This window comes from Bufo bufo, chromosome 6 (assembly GCF_905171765.1).
Source record: "Bufo bufo chromosome 6, aBufBuf1.1, whole genome shotgun sequence".
Taxonomy (NCBI): domain Eukaryota; kingdom Metazoa; phylum Chordata; class Amphibia; order Anura; family Bufonidae; genus Bufo; species Bufo bufo.
This window is the reverse complement of record NC_053394.1, coordinates 110,608,116-110,622,553: the sequence shown is the minus strand read 5'-3', so window position 1 is coordinate 110,622,553 and position 14,438 is coordinate 110,608,116. Positions and strand designations below refer to the sequence as shown.

The 14,438-nt window shown below is 46.8% G+C and overlaps 1 protein-coding gene across 1 annotated transcript in view; it reads left to right on the top strand.

Annotated features, from left to right (window-relative positions):
- Window positions 1–14,438, top strand: part of CDH4 (cadherin 4) — a 918,264-nt gene that overhangs the window by 858,571 nt on the left and 45,255 nt on the right. The window contains 2 exon segments of the mRNA XM_040435851.1: window positions 267–452; window positions 10,107–10,360. Of these exon segments, the coding sequence (XP_040291785.1) occupies window positions 267–452; window positions 10,107–10,360 (440 nt within the window).

Here is a 14,438-nt window from a genome sequence, read left to right as displayed (position 1 = left end):
GATGAATGGAGCGGCTGCACGTATGCCCAACCGGTCGGTCTGTCCATTTCAGGGGGGCTGCAGGGGGTACGGGGCCCATGTTCTCGTGATCGGTGGAGGTCCCAATCGTAGGACCCCCATCGATCTGATAGTTATCCCCTATCCTGTGGCTTAATCTACCCGGAATTCCCCTCTAAGAAACATTGAGAAATACTGGTCTACACCATTCATTATACAAATCGGCTTCTTATTCATAGATCATTCTTTCTTTTTTTTTCTCCTCACAGTTCACTGGTGAGATACCGGAAAACAGAATTGATGTCATTGTGACCAATCTCACAGTGGTGGATCGAGACCAACCATACACTCCCAACTGGAATGCCATTTATAAGATCATCAGTGGCGATCCAGCCGGTCACTTCACTGTGAAAACAGACCCAGCCACCAATGAAGGCATTGTCACTGTGGTAAAGGTGAGGAGGTGTTCTACCTACATGAACAATAATATACAGTAGAATGGTTATGTGCTGGGTTACACATTTTAAAGGGGGTATTTCATTTTACAAAACTTGACTGGAAAGATGGAGTACAAAACAAAAACAGGCGGGCTACGGGCATTAAATGAAAAGTGATTATTACCCCCAAAAAACTTAAATATATAGTAATCCCTTACCACTTACAGGTCCAATTTATGATGTTTCTAGTCTGCTGCCTAGGGTTATGATCTGCAGTTCAGTTTGCTGGTCGAGCATGCTCAGTTCTGGCAGTAGGAGCTATAGGCGGCTATAGCTGGGAACTAATTTGACAGGTTCAGCAGTGATGGAGCACAATTTTGACGCACAAGAGGGGGGGAGAATTGCAGCCAAGTGAATACAGGAGTATGAGAACAGCTTGGAATGTATGTTAGCAATGCAAGATGGGATCTGTAGTCTACTAGCCACTTGGACTGCAGCTAAAGCCAAGCCCACTCTTGCTGAACCAAAAAGGACCACAAAGACACAAACAGTGTGACACAAAAAGTACTGTGCCTTGTGATAATATTCACCCCCTTGGCGTTTCCTGTTTTGTTCCCTCGCAACCATGAAATAAAACTGATTTTAATTAAAATTTTATTTAATGACTTGACAAAATAGTCCAACTGTGTCCAACTGCTATGAAACCCCTAAATAAGGTCTGGCCCAACTATTTAACTTCAAAAGTCACATAATTAAATGAATAAGGTCAATCAAAGTATCACATGATTTCAGTAAAATGCCCCTGAGTCTTCACCAACACTACTAAAGGTCCCTTTACATGGGACGACAGAGCAGCAGATTGTCACCTGCTTGTAGCAGAGGAGAGTGCTGCATTTACATGCAGAGATCTCCTCCAGAGTATGAGGAGTAGTAATCGATGATGCCATCGCTGGCAGTGGTGGAGCCGCTGGAGTTATGAAAGGGCGTCGGCCTCAACATAACTTCAGCGCATCCTCCGCCATTTCTTCCTAGCTGTCTTACATTCCCCTTCCTCTGCCATGCCCACTTTTTTAGACCTAGCGTGAGTGGGGAGAAATCTCAGATTGCGGCACAAAGAACCTTTGCGCTGAATTTTGCACCAGAAATAGGCCTTATTTGATAAATGACTCCCTATGTGTGACTCACATCCAACACTTTCCATGACTCCAAAAACACCATTCTCTCAGTGAAGCATGGAGGTGGCAGCATCATGCTGTGGGGAATCGTTTCATGAGCAGGGGCTGGAAAATTGGTAAAGACTGAAGGAAAGATGGATTGCAATAAATATGTAACACTCTAGAGTAGTGTTACCTCTCCTGCACCCTGCTACTATCTCTAATGGTCTAACCTGTATGTCATCTTATGTATTTTGCTCCAGGTCCTCATATTGTACATCTATAATATTGTTATGCAACTGTTATACGTGCAATATGCCTGTTTCACCAACAGGTGGCAGTGAAAATGGCAGAGCTATAGTTACAGAGAATGGAACTTACCATTCCATTTTCCCCCCTTTGGGCAGAAGTGGCACAGTCCTGCTTCCTGCCGGAAGGGTGGGGCAGAAGTTTCCAGTTAGTTCCAGTTTTCCCTAGACAGGGGAAGGGTGTACAGAGGCATGTCTCTGCTGGACATGCTTATGCCAGCCAGAGCACCTTAAGCTCTGCTGGTCATGGAGGCAGAAGCTTGGAAGCCTAAGGAGCCAGTAGATTAGTTCCTTGGCTGAAACTAAGTAAGACTAAAGAGTGGAGTGCAGCATAAAGAAGAAATCAAAGTTACTAAGCTAGTCTGTCAGTACAGCAGAGAGAAAGAGATAAAGGAGAGTTGAGTTTGCCTGCTAGTTTATGCTAAAGCCTGCTGGAACCAAGAGAAAGCGTGAAAACTGTTTGAAGAAACGTTTATTCAAGTAAAGCTGCCATTAAACTTCATCTCAAGGTCTGGACTCAAGTTATTCTTTTAAATCCCTCAATTATTCCCCCTTTTTATTGTGCGGTATCCAGGTAGAAGCACCATGACACACATAAAGAGACATTGAGGCTGCACTACACCACTCGGCTTTCCTACACCTGGAATGCGATAGAGGGGCCCTGGGGGGAGGCGTCCTGTTGCAAATACAGGGAAATTCTTGAGAAAAACCTGTATCTGCCAGAGATTTAGGACTTTCCAGCAGGACAGTGACCCTGAACATACTGCTAAAGCTACACTGGAGGAAATATTTACATGTCATGAAATGGCCTAGTTAAAGCCCCGACTTCAATCCAAATGAGAATCTGTGACATGACTTGAACACTGCTGTACACCAACCAGGGGCGGACTGAGAACCCTCAGGGCCCCCGGGCAAAATAAATCAAGGGCCCCCTTCCAGGCCCCACCCATGTTCCACCTTCAGCCACGCCCATGCCCCACCTCCAGTCATGCCCCTATCCCGCCTCCAGCCACGCACTACACTGGTTTCCTATTGGGAGATCTAATGCGTGCATGTCATTTGGCAAGCATTAGCACCTGCTCGTTGTGGGACGTCGGAGGGTGCGAAGCATCAACCCAGTGCTGAGGGATATTGGTGCAGGGATCAGTTAAATAAATAAAGGGTCTTTATTTAACAGGGAGGGGGGTACGAGGCAGAGGCAATGATCGTGGGCCATCGAGGGCGGCCTTTCTGGCAGAGGCTATCTCAGTGTCCTTTAGAGAGTGTGTTAGAAAGAATCCCCTCCAGGCCCCATTACAATGGAGTCAGTCTAATAGACTTGGATGGGGGTATTTCTAACAGAGGCCATCTCAGTGTCCATTAGAAAGAATCCCCTCCAGCCCCCATTAGAGACTACAACGGAGGGGACTCTTTCTAATGGGCCATCAAGGGCGGCCTTTCTGGCAGAGGACATCTCAGAGAGTGTTTTAGAAAGAGTCCTCCCCAGGTCACATTAGAGACTACAATGGCGTCTAATGGGTCCTGAAGGGGGGTCTATCCAACACTATGGTTCCTATTCACAATATAACAACACAACATAGCTCACTGCTACCTAGGCCAAGTTGGCTTCTACCTTAATTACGGTTGGTGGATGGCAGGCTGTGGCTTCCTGATTGGTAGGCTCTGGGCTTGCTGGCTGTGGGCTCGCTGGTTGGCAGGCTGTGGGCTTGCTGGCTGGAGACCTGTGGCTGGATGGCTCTGGGCCTGGCTGGCTCTGACTGGGCCTGAGGCCTGGCTGGCTCTGGAGCTGACTGGCTCTGGGGCTGGGGCTGGCTATAATTAAAAATATAAATACCTAAATAACAATAAAATATAAATATCATGGGTATCACCCCGACTGAAAATGCCCATACTATTAAAATAGAACAAAAAAAATGGAACTTGGTCTAGGGTCTTCACTCACAGAGGTCAGCAGGGAGACCATGACCGGTCTGTGGGCTATATAGCCCCATCTACAGCAAGTCATGATGCCTTGTGTGTTCTTAGGTGGCCGTGGCCTAAGAAGAACACATCACAAGGCAATAAGACATCATGACTTGCTGTATGGGGCTGTATAGCCCACAGACCAGTCATGGTCTCCCTACTGACCTCTGTCCCCAGCAAAAAGCCCCTCCAATGACCTAAGTTGGCCCATAACCAACATTAACTTTGTTTTTCTTTTAAGCAATTTACGCTGCCTGCCTGCAGTAGCTTGTGCCAGAATGGAACTTGGTCTAGTGGGTCTTCACTAGTCACCAGGTCCATACACATCAATCAGCCATGGCACACCATTCACCCCCCCCCCGGCCGACCCTTCCTGGCGGCCTGGCCCCATTCCCATGTCACATACAGTGACATACTCAGGCTACTTTCACACTAGCGTTCGGAGCGGGTCTGTCTGATGTTTCATCAGACGGATCCGCTCCTATAATGCAGACGTTTGCATCCGTTCAGAACGGATCCGTCTGCATTATAACTTAGAAAAATTTCTAAGTCTGAAAGTAGCCTGAACGGATCCGTCCAGACTTTACATTGAAAGTCAATGGGGGACGGATCCGTTTGAAGATTGAGCCATATAGTGTCATCTTCAAACGGATCCATCCCCATTGACTTACATTGTAAGTCTGGACGGATCCGCTCGCCTCCGCACGGCCAGGCGGACACCCGAACGCTGCAAGCAGCGTTCAGGTGTCCGCTCGCTGAGCGGAGCGGAGGCTGAACGCTGCCAGACTGATGCATTCTGAGCGGATCCGCGTCCACTCAGAATGCATTAGGCTGGGTTCACACTTGAGCGTTTTACAGCGCGTTCAAACGCGCTGTAAAACGCTCAACACATGAAAACCAATGCTTCCCTATGGCCCTGGTTCTCACTTGAGCGTTTTACAGCGCGTTTGAACGCGCTGAAAAACGCCATACGCTCAAACAAGTTCTTGAGCTTCTTTGGGGCGTTTTGACGCGCGTTTGTGGCCATAGGACACTGCAGTCAATCACACAAACGCGTGTCAAACGCGCGTTTACTATTGCAAAAAATGTGCATAAAAACGCGCAACAAAAACGCGCGTTAAACGCGCATATCAAATACGCTCAGGTCTGAACCCAGCCTTAGGGCTGGACGGCTGCGTTCGGGGCTGCTTGTGAGACCCTTCAAACGGAGCTCACGAGCGGACACCCGAACGCAGGTGTGAAAGTAGCCTTAGAGTACAGATATTTACATTGTCCCCCCGGCCCTCCCTCCAGGCTCCATCATGTCAGTGTCCTGGTCACACAAACTAGCGCCAGAGCAGAGGCGCTCAGGATTAGCAATAGCACGGCATCACCCCCCCCATAAAAAAATGTAAACACATCATTGATGCTGTGCAGTGCTAATCCTGAGCGCCTATGCTCTGGCGCTAGTCAGTGTGTGCGATAGGCTAGCTAGCCTAGCGCTTTGCGCTCAGATGGCCCCTGGGCGCTCATCTCATCATTTAGAATTAATTTTAAATCATTAAAATGATCATATTAATTATTATAAAATAACATTTAAAAATTCTATTGGGACCTACCCTAAGTAACAAGTCCTGACCAAGTCTGCCGAGTGCTGTTGTCTCCTGAGCTGCTGCTGATGCTGCTGGCTGCCGTCTCTGCCAGAGTGCCAGTGACAGTGTGCGTCTGTCACCTGTCAGATGGTCTAACTCTGCTGAATTTATATGACTGACTACTGAATGGATCAGGTCTGATTCTGATCTAATCTGATAATTCTCACACAGCCAGCAGCCACGGCCCGCACCCGCCAGGGCCGGCCTTAGGTGTCCAGGCGCCCTGTGCGAGCTAACCTTGTGGCGCCCCCCCCCCCCCAAAAAAACAAACAAACACTGCTTGTTGCTGGCATCATGGCATAGGCTGGCTGACTATCCAACCAAGTAGTTACCAGCCCACACACCCCAAAGGCCGGTGTAATGTCATACTTCCCTACTTCGTGAGATTTCCCTACCCTCGTCACTTCCGGTCGCACCGGACATGACGTGAGGAGGTGTTCAGCGCCGCGCAGGCGCACAACGACAGGTTAGGGAAGTTTCACAGCAGAGTGCGCATGCGCCAGGAGTCTCGCCGGCGGTTAGGGTAGGGAAAAACTATGGGCCAGTGTGCAGGCGCAGTGATCGGATGGATGTTCTCAGCTGAACACCGGCCGACACTGCGCATGCACCGGGAGCCTCACCAGCGGTTAGGGAAGGGAAAAATTACGTACGGGCCAGTGCTTTTTCCCTACCCTAACCGCTGGTGAGGCTCCCAGCGCATGCGCAGTGTCGGCCGGTGTCCTGCTGAGAACATCCATCCGATCACCGCACCTGTGCACTGGCCCATAATTTTTCCCTACCCTAACCGCCGGCGAGGCTCCCAGCGCATGCGCACTCTGCTGTGAAATTTCCCTAACCCATCGTTGTGCGCAGTGCGCCCCCCCAATATAATAAACATTGGTGGCACAGTGCGCCCCCCCCCCCCCAACACCCCAGTATAATAAACATTGGTGGCGCAGTGTGCCCCCCCTCAATATAATAAACATTGGTGGCGCAGTGCGCCCCCCCTCAATATAATAAACATTGGTGGCGCAGTGCGCCCCCCTCAATATAATAAACATTGGTGGCGCAGTGCGCCCCCCCCTCAATAAAATAAACATTGGTGGCGCAGTGCGCCCCCCTCAATATAATAAACATTGGTGGCGCAGTGCGCTCCCCCCTCAATATAATAAACATTGGTGGCGCAGTGGGCAGTGCCAATGAGGGTTAAAAAATAAAAAAATAATTAACTCACCTCCTCCAATTGATCGTCTTCTGTTCTTTCTTCATGACCTGTCAAAGGACCTGTGGTGACATCACTGGGCTCATCACATGATCCATCACCATGGTAATGGGTCATGTGATCAGCTCAGTGACGTCACCAAAGGTCCTGAAGAAAGACCGGCAGCTACGCGATCAACTGGAGGAGGTGAGTTAATTTTTTTAAATTATTTTTTAACCCTCATTGGCACTTCCCACTGTGCCACCAACGTTTCTTATACTAGGGGGGGGCGCACTGAGCCACCAATTATGATTCTTATACTGGGGTGTTTGGGGGGGGTGCCCGCCATTTAATTGAATCAGAATTATCAGATTAGATCAGATGATTCATTAAGTCACTGACTTAATGAATCATCTGATCTAATCTGATAATTCTGATTCAATTAATTCGGGCGCGGGCCGCGGCTGCTGGCTGTGTGTGTCTACTCACGACTCCCGAGTCACGTCCCCTGTGCAGAGGCAGCCTAAACGCGGCGCGCTGAGCGCCAATGAATGAATCTCAGACAGACTCTGCCTCAGACGCACACGCAGGCTGGGGGGGCGGGTGGAAGGTAGCCCTGACTGTTGTCCTGACTAAGTGACGTGACGTCTACGATGAGCGCCGGAGGGTGGCGGGTTCAAGTAGGTGACAGTGACAGGTCATCACAGGTCACACTCACAGGTGAAAAAAAAAAAAAGGCATTTCTTTTTTTGCGGCCAGCGGCCGCGGGCCCCCTTCCCTGCCGGGCCCTCGGACCACGTCCGAAGTGCCCGACCGCTCAGTCCGCCCCTGACACCAACATAAGCCATGTCATGTGAAGGAGTTTAAGCCTGTAACATAGGCAAAAATCCCGGTATCTGGATGTGCTAAGCTAATAGAGACCTATGCTAAGAGGCTTGGACTTGCTGCAAGAGGTGACTCCACAAAGTACAAAATATTTTGCTTCTTCAAAGTGGTAGACGTGTGTAAATCAAATAGTGCAAACCCCTCAAAAATCCATTGTAATTCCAGGTTCTAATGCAACAAACACACCAAAGGGGTGAATACTTTTGCAAGGCACTGTAATGATATATGTTTGGGATGTCATATTACTGTTGCTGTGTATGTGGCTCTAAAGCCCTTTTTTAAGTTTCTCATTTAAATGCTGCAATGCCCCTTTTGGCTGGGACCCCTTTCTGTGGGACCTGAACAGAGTCTACCCAGAAAGGTATTTGCCCCCCTCCCCAGCCCTGTTTTGATTAGGAGTCCACCTTTCCACCTTTCATTTTTCACAGCTCCTTTGAAAAATAAAGGGTGGAATGAGATTGGTTGCTTTGGGAAACTTAGTCAGTTCTACTTTATACCAATTTGATAAACCTCCCCCATTGTGTACCAACCATAGAACATTCAGCTTCTGTGGAAATGGTTCACGCTTCTCGTCTATTTATTGTATATTTGTGCATGTTCAGCTCCTTTTGAAATAAATGAGGATTTATTGATGGCTTTCAGTGAAGACTGTCCACTTTATTGGGAATCCTATTACTAGCATCCAGAGGAGTCATTAGAAAGACGATTCTAGTCAATTCGCCCTGTGTGTCAATATGGCCTCTGCTGTTTGCATTGCGCGCTGTTCAGTCAATAGCATCCTGTATAGAAGAGCACTAAATGATGCTGTGATGTAACGTCATCCTCATAGCTGCTTTTTATTCTGTGCTGAGCTTGTGCAGCAATTCAGTGGAGGCTGCTGTCTAATGAGCAGCAGAAGTCTAGGCCGGTATTTCAACCCTGTCTGCGGCATCTCGGGAGTGGAAATAACTCTCATGTGAAAAGTCGCTTTATAGTATTCTGCTGTTCCACCGACTCCCATCACACAGAGCGCCCTTATAACAGACTGTAAACAATGAGGAAAGGCTGCGCTTACACGGGACCCGCACCTATCTCCAGAATGCGACCCCCAAAATAAAAGAGTGCATACCACATATGTGCAGCGTGCTCTCTATTCACTTCTATGAGAGTTCTGACGTGAGCGTGCTCCGCTATTTCTCAACCAGATGATCGGTGGGGGTGTCAGACCCCCACCAATCTGATATTGATGACCTATGAGGATAGTTCACCAATATTAAAATCCCAGAAAACCCCATTAAACTATCGGAAGGCTCTGCAAATATGACTGCCGATGAAGAGTTCTGTTTATCAGCTGCCTCAATTCACTCATACTGGGGACAGATTGCGCATGCGCTCGTTCCCCTGTCCGTCCCAAGCGAATGGAGGCCGCTGATGGACGAAACTCTCCATCAGTGACCATGTTCCCAGTGCCAGCACATAGGTCAGGGGACCTCCATGTAAACATGAATTAGTCATATTAAACTATTGGTCATCAGGGCTGATATGCATGCGCTGTTACCAGAAAATATGCAATGCTCAATTAGAATGGCATAAAAAGTCAGAGCATTCTTTAAGAATGCATAGGACTGATCGTGGTACACATCATTATTCTGGACAATAATTGTCATAATAGAGCTGATTAGCAATCACAGCCTAGAAGGTCCCAGGCTTTCTGCTTTGGGACCTAGCCTGGTGAATTCCAGGTGCAGCAAGGTAACTTCATTAGGAGGCAATGGTGTACTGGATTTGGTTAAAGGGGTATTCCCTTCTCAGACATTTTGCGGCCCCCAAAATAAAAGAGTGCACACCACACATGTGCGGTGTGCTCTCCATTCACTTCTATGGGAGTTCTGAAGCGAGCGTGCTCGGCTATTTCTGTAGTCTCACAGCAGTGAACAGAGGGGTTGCTGTGCATGCGCCATGTCCTCTCCATTCACCATTATGTCCTCATAATAGCCATAGAAGTGAATGGAGAGCACTCCACATCTGCCCGCACTCCTTCACTTCAGGGGCCCTGTTCTGGAGACAGGAGTGGGGCCCAGAGGTGGGACTATCACTAGGATATGCCATCAATGTCTGAGATGGGTATAACCCTTTAAGCACTGCACTCCATACAAAGGTGTAACACACTAGTAAAGCTTAAGAACTTAAATGGGCTTTCTTCACACTGGCATCAGGGTTTCTGTTATTTTTATTTTTTAAAGGATTCATCATGATAGAAAATGATAAATCCATTTTATAATCGATTCCATTGACTTTTTTTCCGGGTAGAACAGTGCAGCAGACTATGTTAGTTTTCCCTTCAAGGGTGACAGAAACCTAGAAGAACCAAACTTAAAAGCCAGCGTGAGGAGAGCGACAGACTGTATTATTGTTCATTAGCGGAGTGAAGTGCTAAATTACTTATAACACCTAACATCACCCAAATCAATCCAATTCATTACCGCACACCCGGCACCTCCAATGGTGCATGGCTTTTCCTGTAAGCAACCAACACCCTGGACTGCTGGTAACTCATGTCCCTTCCTTTCCAGCCGGTGGATTATGAAATGAACAAGGCCTTTTTATTAAACGTTATGGTGACTAATCAAGCACCTTTGGCCAGCGGCATCCAGATGTCCCTACAGTCCACCTCTGCAGTGACCATTTCCATCATGGATGTAAATGAAGCCCCCTATTTTCCAAACAGAAATGACCCCATCAGGCAGCTGGAGGGGGACCCTGCAGGCCGACTGCTGACTACATTCTCTGCTGTGGACCCAGATCGCTCACTGCAACAAGCCCTGAGGTGGGTGACCTATTTAACTGTACGACTAAGGTAAATGCACTGTATTCCTAAATGTGAGAAGTATCTATACACCTTGAGTTCTGTGGAGCTCATCTGTGATCCAGGGCATTCCATGTTAGAAAATTGGGAAATTCCTACTATGACCAATATATATCATGAGCTGAAAGAATGCTCTGCAAATGTTGCATGGTGCAAATTGCTTTACTGCCCATTGGGAGGCACTGCTCCTGGGGCACTGTCACTGTGATGGTGAGTAACTGTAAGGCCTCGTACACATTTCCGTGTCAGTGACATGCCCGTGAAAAAAAGCATATGCGTTTCAACTGTGCAGATGTCGGTAAAGGATCCGTGGTTGGTCCGTGTGTCCGTTTTTACCATCCGTGTGTCATCCGTAATTCAATGACATTGCTCAGCTGAAAATTAATTTCCAAAGAATCTCCTATCAGTCATCAGTGAAAAACAGATGCGCCATCCGTGGTGTGTCTGTGATTTTCACGGACCCATAGACTTCTATGGATATGCTTGGTCTGCATCACGGATCAAAGTGGTGCATGTCTCCGGTCAGTAAAAAAATACTGAAATGTGAACAGGCACATTTAAATCAATGGGTACGTGTGCTGTCCGTGGAAAATGTGGACAGCACACGTCAGTGAAAAACGGAAATGTGGACTAGGCCAAAGACAGACACCAACTGTCAGGAAAGATCTGACATGACATGAATCGGCTCTTTCTTTTGCAAAAAGAGACTCTGCTGCAGCTCAGTCGTGTATTGTAGGGAAGAATACTATGAATTGTGCAGAATGTCACCTCGCAGTTCTGTCACCTGTCTGGCGATGCAAGACCTTAGTAACCATTTCATATATTAACGCGTACACATTATTATATTGATATTTTCTGATTTCCACCCGAGGCTGCAGGGTATTTGGTCTGTGCATTACTACATTTATTGGCGGACTGTGTCCCAGTGTCTCTTTGTTCTAATGAAATCCGCTGGGTTTTTAAAGTGACGACCTTTATGTCACAACTACAAGTAGGAGCAGCCAGGCTGCCGGCGTCTTAGATTTCAGAACGTTGTTAAATTGTGTCAGGGTGCAGATGCGATCAGAAAGCTTCTTATATACCCTGCTGCTTGCTGTAATAAAGTCTCCAGGAGGTGATAGAGATAAAAGGGGGTCAACTGCAGGAAGACACAAGGGGAAAGTTGATGCTATCCCAGAATTCTCTTCTATGATGACTGTTTGTACCTTTTTTTTCTGTTTCATACTATGGCTGAGGGAGAAAGCAGAGTCCAGCCGGTGTGAGCCCAATTACCCACACTTCACTTGTGACATTTTTATAATCATTATATGGTTCAGACACTTCACTCGGGGGCCTGGCCGGCTGACAGAGAAAATGATTATATTGACTCATGGAGGCTCCTTCCTATCGTTTCTGGACATATAATGAAGCTTTTAGAAAGACATTCCCAGTTAACGAGGCAATTTTTTCTTATTTGTTCTAGGTTGTATCGTGGAAGCTGTCACAAGGTGTTTTGTTTCGCCTTGTGGTTATTATATTTTTTTAAGGTTTGAAACCTGCCCCTTTCCTTATGGTTTATTTTTGTGAAACTGACAGCTGGAAATTGTTTTCTTGAAAATGAAATTCTTTAAAAAAAAATCCTAACTTTGAGAAGGATTTTGGGAGTACCGTAATTCAGCAAGTGGCAATATTAAGCTAAGGGCCCTATACATTTTAAGCCCTTTAAGGGGTTCGCCATTTTGTAAAAATATTTGCCCTTAGGCCTCATGCACACGGCCGTTGCCGTATTGTGGCCCGCAAACAGCTTGAATGGGTCCGCAATCCGGAGCTGCAGGGCAGAACGGAGGCATAGAACCTCACGGAAGCACTAAGTAGTGCTTCCCTGGTGTTTCTGTCCGTGCCTCCATACCGCAAAAAAATAGAACATGTTCTATTTTTTTACAGTGCGGATGGATCAGGAACCATTCAAGTTGAATGGGTCATGATCGGTCCCAGCCACTGCACGGATGTTGCCTGTGCATTGGGGACCGCAAATTGCGGTCCCCAATGCATGGAACGGCCGCACAAATGCCGTGTGCATGAGGCCTTATTCTCTTTTTGATGTGACATATATTTCTATGTCACATCATAACTTAATGCCGCCGGGCAACATAACATCCTGATCTTGAGGTGCCGTGTCCATAGCAGACACAAGATGGCAGCGATGACATTATTCATGAAGGGCACAACTTCCCTGGACAGATTCTCTTCTGCGCATGCACTAAACGGTACATGAACAGCGAACAACCCTTTAAGGATGTGTCCCCTTTAGCTGCAGTTTTCTTTCTTTTTCAGTTGATGAATGTTGCCATCAGGGGTGTACATAGAAATCATGAGGCCCCATAGCAAAACTCAAATATATAGTACAATTTCTGTAACTAATAAAAAATATATTTTATATATATAAAATGGTTCATGCTGTCATATTACTATTAGTGCAGGGCAATTGTTTAGTAGTGTTAAGGCTGATTCTAGCCTTTCTGCTGCCTGAGGCGAAAACTGAAATGGCGTTGCCCACCCCCTGCCTAATTCTTAATCTAACCCCTCCCCCCATCCCTACTGTCAAGCACATATGTGGATGGACATTACATTCAATTCTGTAACACATACAGGAGAACACAGCACCATGTACCTCTCAAATTCAATGATGTCTCCTTTGATGTAGATGGTCTCTTTTCTCATCTCCTCCATTTGGACCAGACCGCCATGACGAATTATTTCAGCCACGTCTTGTCTCTGCAGAGTTTGACACACAGACATCCAATACTGTGCTCGCTGTGCTCTCCAATGCCTCCAAATTTTATACTGAAGAAATACTGCCGTACAGATAGTCCCCCAACAGTAATCGTGCTCCTACACTTCTCCTAATTTTAATAGTGCTCCTATAGCGCCCCTAGTAGAAATTAAGCCACCTATAGTGGCCCCAGCAGGTATCCCTTTAAAGCCACCAGTAGTAATAAGCCCTATGAGGCACCCCTACAGAGCACATAGTAGTAATAAAGCCCCCTATAGTGTCCCCAGTAGTTATAATGCCTCCTATAGTGGCCCCAGCATTTATAAAGCCCCACTGCAGTGCCCCTGTAGTTATAATGACCCCCTGTAGTAGCCCGAGTATTTATAAAGCCCCGCTACAGTGCCCCCTGTAGTTATAATGACCCCCTGTAGTACCACTTCATATAATGCAGCCCTCTGTAGTGGCCATATGTCTAATGCCATCTGTATTATAATGCCCCTGTAGTCCTAGCAAGTATAATGCTCTTACCCGCCCCATAGTATAATGTCCAGTTTGTATTCATAGTACATCTAATGGGCCCTTCTGTAGTATATATAATTCCCCCCTGTAGAATATATAATGGCTCCCTCTGCAGTATATGTAATGCCCCCTTCTGTATTGGTAGTGTATATATGTGTGTGTGTGTGTGTGTGTATATATATATATATATAAGAAAAATGGCACACTGTCCGCTATATAATGGCACCCCTATGAACTCTGCTTGCTGCTTATCAAGAGGATAGTGTGCCCCAGGCAGCAACCCCCTCGAATGAACTGTGCTTGCTGATGATACTTATATAGAGGATAATGTACACTAGACAGCTCCCCCTTCCCCCATGAAATCTGAAGAGGGTTGCCTGGGGCACACTAAGCATCAGCAGCAAGTGGAGTTCTGGGGGTCTGCTTGGGGCACACACTGTCACACTGTCCTCTATATAAGCATCAGTGTATGTGTGTATATGTATATATATATATATATATATATATATATATATATATATATATATATAATTATAGAAGACAATGGCAGCACAGACAAAAGGATCGGGCAACAAATCCAGGACAACATAAGAAGAAAATGGCAGCACTCACAAAAATATTTGTGGAAAGAAAAATACTTTATTCCCCCATGTGCTTGCAATGTTTCAGCTTACCCATAGAGCCTTTCTCATTCATGCTGAATGTCTAGTTTGCAGTTCTCCCAGATCAGAGGCTAGCTGCCATCCACAGCACACAGACAGTAGAAGA